General features: G+C 46.7%; 1 protein-coding gene across 1 annotated transcript; it reads right to left on the bottom strand.

Moving 5' to 3' along the window:
• Positions 1–1,645: 1,645 nt before the first annotated feature.
• Positions 1,646–5,719, bottom strand: LOC137209986 (PRAME family member 8-like). Its single transcript, XM_067711545.1, has 4 exons — positions 5,653–5,719; positions 4,571–4,881; positions 3,569–4,141; positions 1,646–2,555 (listed from the first exon to the last, which is right to left on the bottom strand). The coding sequence occupies exons 2-4, from the start codon at positions 4,855–4,857 to the stop codon at positions 1,997–1,999; spliced, it is 1,419 nt and encodes a 472-aa protein (XP_067567646.1). The 5' UTR covers positions 4,858–4,881; positions 5,653–5,719; the 3' UTR covers positions 1,646–1,996.
• Between the last annotated feature and the right edge of the window lie 4,205 nt (positions 5,720–9,924).

Genomic DNA, 9,924 nt, shown 5'->3' with positions numbered 1-9,924 from the left:
TGAATGAATAAATAAACTCTGGTATATTCAGATGATGGAATATTATCAAAACATGAAAAGACATGGAGGAAACTTACATGCTTATTACTAACTGAGAAGCCAATCCGAAAAGGTTACATACCAGATGATTCCATTTATATAATATTTTAGAAAAAGCAAAGCTCTGGGGAAAGCAAAAAGATCAGTGGTTGCCAGGGTTGCAGGAATGGAAGGATAAATAGCAGAGTAAAGAGGATTTTTAGGGCAGTAAAACTACTCTGTAGGACACTACAACTAAATATTTGCCAAAACTCATAGAATATACAACTCCAAGAGTGAACCTCAGTGTAAACTATGAAATTTGGGTGATAATGATGCCTCAGTGTATGTTCAAGAATTATAACAAATGTATTCCTGTGGTGGAGATGCCAATAGAGTGGCTGTGCATGTATAGGGGCAGCAGTTAGATGGGAACTCTCGGTACTTCCTGCTCAGCTTTACTATGAATCTAAAACTGCTCTGAAAAATAAAGTCTACTTTTAAAACTATAACTATAATCCTTCTAGCTCTAAAATTTGATTATTCTAAATATTTTTAAGGGAGAAAAAATATCCGTGTTCATTGATTTTTAAAATCAGTTTTAAAATCCTATTTGTTTTGAGGCTCCAAACCAAATAAAACATTTTTTTAAATCCACATCTATTCTTTAAAAGTATTAAATATTTTTTATAATTTTAAAATGACACATATCTTTAATAGATCAGAGCACAATGATTTAGTCAACTGACATTTACATAACAGCAGGGTTTTGGTTTGTTTTTTGTGTTTTTAAAAAAATTAATTTAATTAATTAATTATTATTTTTTTAGATGTTGGGGGTAGGAGTTAATTAATTTATTTATTTTTGCTGTGTTGCATCTTCGTTTCCGTGCGAGGGCTTTCTCTAGTTGCGGCAAGCGGGGGCCACTCTTCATCGCGGTGCGCGGGACTCTCACTATCGCGGTCTTTCTTGTTGGAGAGCACAGGCTCCAGACGCGCAGGCTCAGTAGTTGTGGCTCACGGACCTAGTTGCTCTGCGGCATGTGGGATCCTCCCAGACCAGGGCTTGAACCCGTGTCCCCTGCATTAGCAGGCAGATTCTCAACCACTGCGCCATCAGGGAAGCCCTAATTTATTTTTTTAATACTGAACTGTAGAGTCCTGCTTACCAAACTAATTTTTATCCTCTGGTCTGATCTACCAACAGGTGGCCTAGGAGACCTGAGGCTCAGAATGTCTATCACAAGAGATGACTCCGATCTCTCTTATGCCCTCCCCATGCCCTTCCTGCCCTGGCTGAGACATCTGGACCCACAAGAGAACCATGAGGGCTGCTCATATCCAGGGTCATGGTCTGAGAGAGCAGTGAGGGCCCTGCCAAGAACTCTCATTCCAGTGGCTCATTGACCACTGAGTATGTTCACCTTTGTGTGTATTAACCTACTGAGCAGCCACAGAAATAAGGATGGAAGAAAGAGATGCCCCAGACAGAATAAAGAACTTGCTTGAATGGTAACGTGTCAGATAACAGACAACTCAGTGCTTTCTTTTTTTTTTTCCATCAGTAACTGGAGTTTGCTGAGTTATAAACTGAGAAAGCTGAATAATACGTTATGGAGGGCAGCAGTCAGTTTACACTGAGGGTCTCTTTATTTCTGACCATTTCTTTACAAAATCCACCCAGGGAGAGCTCCAACATATGTGTCTCAAGCTCGAATCCACCTAAAGAAACTTAGATTCATATTTCTGACTCTATAGGACACATGTCCCCTAAAGGTCTATTACCTGTCAGAGTCAACTTTTCCCTCTGCAATCCTGCACCCTCCCTTAATCACTTTTTCTTTTCACATTTACATTGAGCAGATATCTGAAACCCTGGGTCTGTTTTCCCTTTACGATTCAACTATGTCCTAGATTTCAATTTCCAAGTGCTCAGAAGAAAGCTTTTGACAGATGCACCCAAGTAGTTAGGGGTATTTCAGCGGTATACGATGGGCTGGGGATGAGAGAATGTGTTATCTCCACAGTGCAGACAGGGGCTGGAACTAATCCAAATGATCCTGGGACGTCCTAAGACTCGCAGAATCTCAAACAGTTCAGCCCGACACTGTGCAAGTCTCCCAGGTTGGAGGATTCGCTGAGAGCTGTAACTCTCCTGAGGGACAGGATACAGCTCTTGACTTAAACGGGGCAGCCCGGAGGTGTGTCGCAGCAGCTTCTCCATGACGGCCATGGAGATGAGGTTTCCCCGCAGGCTAAAGAACATGAGCTGGGAGCAGCGGCTCAGGGGCGGCAGGATGGTCTCGAGGTGAGAGTCCATGATCCCACATTGCTCTAAATACAGTTCCTGGAGGGTGGCTGCAACTTTCTCCAACAGAGCCTGGAGGAGCTCAGGACTAGAGTAGGTCAGGGTGATGCCACTCAGATCCAGGCCCTTTAGCTGACTGATGTTCGGACACTGGGACAGATGGCTCAAGTCTGAATCCGAAAGGAGGCAGTGAGTTATTGCAAGGTTGTCCAAGGGGGTTGTCAGACACCTGGGGAGAAACAGAGCAATTATGTCTTAGAAACTGGGGTGGAAAGTGAACTTAAGGTGGGAGACAAGTGATCTGCCCAAGGCTAAGTTTGGTCTCACCATCTGATAATGATCAATACCCAGAATGCGCTGTCTCATTTTATCCTAAGATCTTTCACCTTCTTTGTGTGACTGGATCAAGTCCACAGAACCCTGAAAGCCTTCTTTCCTCATCTGCTAAAAGGGAACAACATACTCCACTTTCTTTTGAGGATGAATGAAGATAATGGAATGCACTAGAACATGCTCAGAGGAGAGCCTGACACCGTGTGTCCATCAAGAGTGGGCATCACTGAATTTTAATAGTACGTGACATACCTAAAACTCTTCCTACTCAGGCTTCCTTCAGCCCATGCGTGGGCCACAGGCACCCATACCTCAGGCCAGGTGAGGCTTCTGGGTGACATGCATAGTGGACCAGCGTGGGCAAGATCTCACGACATCAGCTGGGGTTGCCGGTCTACAGGGCCTTAGTTACATTCCTGCATCATCTGCAAACCATCTTCCAATTTTTATTATCCCTTCGGCTCCTGCTCTATTACCATCATCTCCAGAATCACGCATTTTCCATATATTAAGTACCTTATCTGGAGCAAAAAACAACCTTTTACAGACAGGGAATCTGAGACAGGCTCAATGTGGTCACAAAACTGATGAGCACAGAGCTTCCATTTAGAAATGTTCAGGCCTGATGGAGTTTTCATTCTTTAAGGCCCCCTATTTTCCTAAGTCATCTAAACAAAGATATCTCTTCCTAACGAAGAAATCACATACTCACACCCACTAGATCCTAGCCTCTAGTCTATATCTTCCTAGCATGGCGTCCCTTTCCAGAGCCCCTATCCCAGTTTGGGTCCCTACCTTGATTTGTATGGTTATGTGATACCACACTTCAGGATAGAGCAGCAAAGCGGACAGTGTGTTTCACATTCTAGTGTTGTGTTCATCATTACCTGGTCAGTGGTGCACACTCACCTGAGCATCTCATCCAGACAGCCTTCAAGGAAGGAGGGAGATTCCATGCAGAGATCCCGGAGGTGGTGCAGCCTGAGGAACTGAGAGGTAATTTGGACAACGTGCTGCTGTTCCTGCTCGTCAAGTGCAGAGACGTGGATGTGCGAGAGAAGGAGTCTCTGCACTTTATTCATCTGGCCCAGGAGAGGAGCAAATACGGCCAGGGTGGACAGATGCCAGGTGCAGTTCACTTGCACCTCCTGGATGCAGTCCAGTTGCACCATACTCAGGACCTTCATAATATTTTCCATGGGCATTGAAAGTATCTTCAGTTTCTTACAGCACAGGTGTATGGAAGCTTTCCTCTCCTCCACCCACCTGATGAGGTAGGTGAGGAATCTATCCAAGGTCCTTTCTTTGAGGTGAAGTTCTATGAACACCACCACGGGAGCCAAGGACTGCTCTGCCCTTGACTTGTCCTCAGCCACTTGTGCCATCAGTGAGCTTGAACATCCATGGACCCTGTATCCAGACCACATTCTCCAGAAGTCCTGGCTGGTATTTCTTAAATCCAGCACCCTCAGTTTGCACCTCCTGTGGGGAAACAGCAGATTGTCAGCGATGGCTTAAGAGCCACACATAATGAAACCACAGTCTCAGCATTTAGGCAGCACTCGTTTCCCACCCGAGCTTTTACTTCTCATCCCTGACATCACCTGCTGCCTTGCCCTCTTCTTCCCTCTCCGCCTCACCTTCCTCCATCTTGTTTCCCCTTCCATCCTTCCTGGTTCTCCACTTCTAGTACCTTAAGCATCACTAGAAAGATGTGGGGACATGTTCCTTCAGGTGCCCTTTCATCTTAGGTACTCCTACATTTCTGGAACTCAGCAATGGCCAAGGCCTCTGAGCCTCTTCATTTGGCATCATCAGAAGCCTCTAGTCCATCAACCAGCCATCCACTCTTATGACACCAGCTGCCTCTGGATGTCTAGGACTCTACCAGGATACCTGGATCAGACTCACCTGGGGCGATCCTGCTGGGCAACTAGGACATCAATACCGTCCAACACTGCTTGTAAGGTCCCCCGGTGAGGCGTCTGCATCAGACCCCCCAGAGGCAGGCGGACAAAGGGCCAGGCTTGCACCATGGCCTTCAGGGCCTCACTGTGTCTCCCATAGAAGGCCAAAATGAACAGTGGTGGGAAGAGCTCAGTGGGCAGGTACTCCACAATGGAGATGACCGAGGTCTCATCCCTCAGCAGACCCGTTGCTGCCAGGCCCAGGAGTCTGGGTGGGTTCCAGACACTCATGCTGACTCTGCTCCAAAAGGAATCCTGTGGAAACTTGCAGGGAACAAGGCATCTTTCTCAGTCAAGCATGAACACCCCTTAATCTGTCTTCTCACTCTGCAGAGGAACAAACTCATAGCCAAATCACTGCTCCCACAGTAGTGGAAAAGCCTCTGTTAGCAGAATTCTACTCTAGTCTCTGTGGGCACAGATCCATAACGCTGCCTCTACAGGAACCAGAGCAAGCCTCCTTCCAAGGAGGTAGAAAACCAACGACTTGTCCATTCATTTCCATTCACTACTTCGTTTAATTGTATTGCACTGGGAAGTGGGTACCACAAGCCTGAAGGCTGACCCTAATCTTTTTGGTGAAAACTTTTAGAAAATCGCTTAGGTCCCTAAAACTATGGGAATAAGAGCATCATGTGGCCCAACACAGCCTCCATCCACAATTCCCACTGTTAACTTGGGCTGGAAAAGATGAAGGACATACACCTAAAATGAATGCTCTTTTGTGTACAGACTAAATATTGTAAACGTCAAGAAATAAAATTCTAAACTGTTAGATGTTTTCATTAAAAGGAAAATCTTCTTGGTTAAGATAATTAAAAATGATATAAACCAAAGGACAAATCAAAATGTTAAGAGTGAATCAAAACTACACTGAGAGGCAAAACCAAAGCATTAAATTTGTTCATCGGAAAAGAAATAACTGAAGATACCCCTCTCCCTGCCATCCTGAGCTACATGGCACAGTTCAAGACCAGCTGACCATACATAAGAGGAGAGTGTCCTTGACTGAGGTCTATAACTTACCAGCTCTGATGTGGTTGGCAGGGTGCTCAGTCCCAAGACCGGGTGGAGAACCCAGACAGTGACTCCAGAGGAAGAAGTTTCTGCATCTCTTCTTTGATGCCCGAGGCTTTTATAGGCCTTTCTAATCATGTCGTCCCCATTTCCAACTACTAACAACCAATCAGAAAGCGATGCCTGATTAGATTCCAGACTGTCCATCAGGTTAATCATGAGTGGATCTTCGCCTACATCCTGATGAATTGATTGAATCTGATTTTCATTCAGGAGGGAATAAATGGGGGTAGGAGATTCAAGGACTCAGTCTTTGATTCACTGCACAAACATGGATTGAGTTTTCCTAATAGGGTCAGTTATAGCCATGGGTGTGGGAAGAGATTATTGGTTCCTGATATTGGACAGAAACAACAAAACTAGAAAGCATCATTGTTGGAGAATCTTTGCGCAGATCAAACTCATCAAGATGTCCAACAATTAAAACATTATAAAAATATGGTGATGTCATTCCCAAAGGAAACAACATAAACTTCTGTCTGCATCAAGTTGTCACTTAGGTGTTATATAAGAAACATAGCAGATCATGAGCCTATTCAGGGAGCAAGGGAAATGCAATGGGGAATATGCTTGGCACTCGGGGGCTTAAGTCAGGGCTTCTCTGAAGCAGGTCAGGTCAAAATCACAATAAGAAGGAAGGGCGGGGCTTCCCCGGTGGCACAGTGGTTAAAAGTCCGCCTGCCGATGCAGGGGATGCAGGTTTGTACCCCAGTCCGGGAAGATCCCACATGCCGCGGAGCGGCTGGGCCCGTGAGCCATGGCCGCTGAGCCTGTGCGTCCGGAGCCTGTGCTCCGCAATGGGGGAGGCCCGCGTACCGCCAAAAAAAAAAAAAAGAAGAAGGAAGGGCGGGGACTGGGCAGTGTAGAGCTGGGCATTCCTAAAGGGACACTGTGAAGGAATCAACAGTGTATAGTATGGGTATATTCCTTTTCTCCTGGGAAAATGGAGACTAAAAGACTTTTCTCTGGGTGGAGTTTAGAAATTAAAAAGGAAACCAGTGTTTGTTTGAGATGTTTCCTCCCAGAAAGATGGGATCAGCACAGCAAACTGGCGTGAAAAGATTAAATATGAGAATGTGAGCAGAGGGAGAGGCTGGGAGCCCTGGGAAGTCAGACATTTCCAAGACTGAGAGCCACTGAGGGTGGGCACTGTGGGCTGTTCGGGAACTTGGATACAAGGGGAGACATGAACGTGGATAAGGTGCACCAAACCCTGTCCTCATCGTGGTGGCTGCTACCAGTAAACATTTTCTTTTAGGTTCTTCCCACAGAGGACGCTCCCCAATGGCAATTAGCCGCAGCCATTTTCCTGGGGGCTTGGTAGCCAAACCATAATCCCATTGGCCCCTTTCCACGTATATTATGATAATTACTATTTCCTCAAAATTAGGAAAGTTCAGCAGAAAGTCTGACCAAAGTGACATCGTTAGCCACAGAAATAAAATTCTGCTCTTCTCATATTAAGCACTCTTCATAAATACCAACAACTTTCCCTACAAAGTTCAGAAGCTATATTTGGTTTTTAAGGATCTGCCATGCTCATGGGTGACTCCCACCCCGGGCTTCATCACATGGAGATTTTTTTTTTCCAGTTTCAGGATACAAAGAAAGTGTGACCCTCCCTCCACCCCTAAGAGTCCTTCATGCCTTCCTTTCCTCCATTCACTGCGATGTCCAAGTAATTCAATTATAAAACAGCCAAAGAAGGCTAGGAGTTTTGAAGAGTGTTTTCCACCTTGATATCTTTCCGGAAGATTCCTTTCACCACATTCCTGCTATGTGTATAAATGCCTTGTGCATAAAATTAGGTTAAACTGGATTGTACTCAATAGACATTTTAACTCCCAGGCCGCCAAACCCCTTTATTAATAAGCTGCAATAGAGTGAGATTAGTAACAACGATAATCATAAACCTCTCTGTTTATTGAACACAACGTGGTGAGCAACGGTGTCAGCACTTTTTATCCACCACCTCGATTAACCTTCACAGGAAATGAAAGGTTCACTGCTCTTTCTCCATTTTTAGCCTGGTGGACCTGGGTCTGGGCTTGGGATAGAAACCTGCCCACTTCCATCCACTGAATAATTGGTGGATTCCCTCATATGAGGGGTTCAGAAGGTCCCCTGAGTGTTAGGAAGGACTGATTGTCAGACTTCACATGATGTCAGTGGGAAGGGGTAAACTGCAGACTCCAAGCTGGGGATGTTTCCCAGTTTCTGTGAAATCGAAGGAGGTAGGAGGGGTCAGAGTGTTGGAATGTTCTAGAAATTATAAAAGCCCAGCCCTCTTCCTTCCCCCTGAGTAGAGGGGACCTCCTCTGTCCAACTCCACACAGAGCCTGTTTGCTCAGGGGACATACTGGGCGGCGAGGAGGAGGGAGCACATGTGCACAGAGGTGCCGTCCTTCCCACCCAATTCGGGGCCTGCAGGACGCTTGGGGTCTGGTGAGAAGCCTGGATTTGACATTTCTACCCTGTCCTGATTGCCTGTTTCATGACCTTGTTTGCTGCCCAGGTCGGAGCAGCTCCCTGAGCCCATCAGGGGGTTGTCCTTCCCGCTTCTCCAGTCACACGATCCCAAGTGACATCCTAAAACATTGCTCCAGGGTCTTTGCTCAGGGGGTTAGCATATTTCTGTGCGTCCAGTTCCGCCTCCCAGCATGAACTGACTTGGCAGCCCTCTCTTTCTGCAGCCCACCAACATCACCTCTCCAGGAACCTGGAGCCTGGTTACAATGCTGGGACACACTTCCAATGGGATCAGCAAAAATCAAGTACTTCTTTTCTAATTCCTCTGTGCTATTTTGGACAAATTGACTAACCCTAATGCATAGAGTTCCCCTGTTGCATCTCTGGATCCATCAAAGCACCCAGGAATGCTGGGGGGGCGACACATCCTGGGTTACAGAAGAGGACCCTGACTCCTCTGGTCTTCCTAGACATGACAGCTGATGGGAGACCTTAGGGACCAGTCCCCTGCAGAGGCTCTCCCCTTTGTGTCTCTCTTGGTCCAGCACTTGGGCTGGCAATGTTCTCCTCAGGTTCAGTAAGTTTTTTTTCTCTCCCAACTCAGATCTCTTCTTGCCCTGAAATGTCTCACTCTCTATGCCTTTTTAAAAGTCCAGCTGTCTGTGTTGGCCCCCCTTGCCTGCTCCCCCAGTACTCAACAGGGTCTGGTTCCACTTTAGATCCACTAATATCTTGCTATAAACAAGGAGCTGTTGCTCTTTCTTCCTCATCAATAAAGACTTGATGACAACATTACCCTGGGTCCAGGCAATTAATCTCAAAGGACAGGCTTGTAGAGACATGGTGGGTGGGGTGGATGTCTGGGACTCTCTCCAGGTGGGATTGGGCCACAGGGAATGAAGGAAAGAAGAGAGAGGAGTGCAGAGAATGTCCAGAGGAGCTGCTGTAGGGCCCAGAATGAGCGGGGGAGTAGAGAAATGGCAGCCTATCAGGAGACCATGTCCTCTGGCTCTCACAAGACTGTGTCCCATCAAGTCTGGGGAACTTGTGTCTGAGGCCACTGCGGACACTGAGGCCCTGGATTGGGGGCTGTGAGTTCCCAGGGTCTGGATTGCTTTGCCCTGACTGGCATTAGGCTCCAGTGGCTGCTCTCGCACTCACCGCAAGGGCACAGTGTCTGGCCAGCGAAGAGTCTGGAGAGAGAAAGAGCGGTGGGCATCCAGTCTGGGTGCAAATACCAGGGGCAGGTTAGGAGGGAAGGCGAGGATCCTCACCTTGACATATATGCCAGAGGGAGGGATGCTCTTTGGAAATTTTGCAGTTTTGTCTCCTCACTCATCACAGCTTCCAGACTTTGAGAATTGTGTTTTTCAGGAGAAAATGAGAAATAATGAGGTCTGTTACTGTGTCTCCGTCATCCAAATGACAGCAAATTGCCTACTTTAATCCTTATGAAGGTCATAGGAGATGAAAGTCAAAGCAGTACCCATTGCTTGTCCAGCACAAATGAAGGAGGAGCGCAGGGACCTGTACTGGCCTCCCTCTTGTGGGAAAATCTTCTAAAGTCCCGGGCTGACGACCGGCAGGAGCTTCTGGTGGTGGCGGTGGGTGGGGGGAGGGCTCTGTGGACAAGTTCACTGGGTTGTCTCCAGCACATGTGACACAGCCTAATACTCTTACCCAGTATTGCCCTCTCACTTTTCTCCTTGATTCATTTAAAAGTATTATTTAGGGCTTCCCTGGTGGCGCAGT

Source organism: Pseudorca crassidens, chromosome 2 (genome assembly GCF_039906515.1).
Source record: "Pseudorca crassidens isolate mPseCra1 chromosome 2, mPseCra1.hap1, whole genome shotgun sequence".
Taxonomy (NCBI): domain Eukaryota; kingdom Metazoa; phylum Chordata; class Mammalia; order Artiodactyla; family Delphinidae; genus Pseudorca; species Pseudorca crassidens.
Note: the sequence above shows the minus strand (reverse complement) of the source record. Positions and strands in the feature narration are given on the sequence as shown.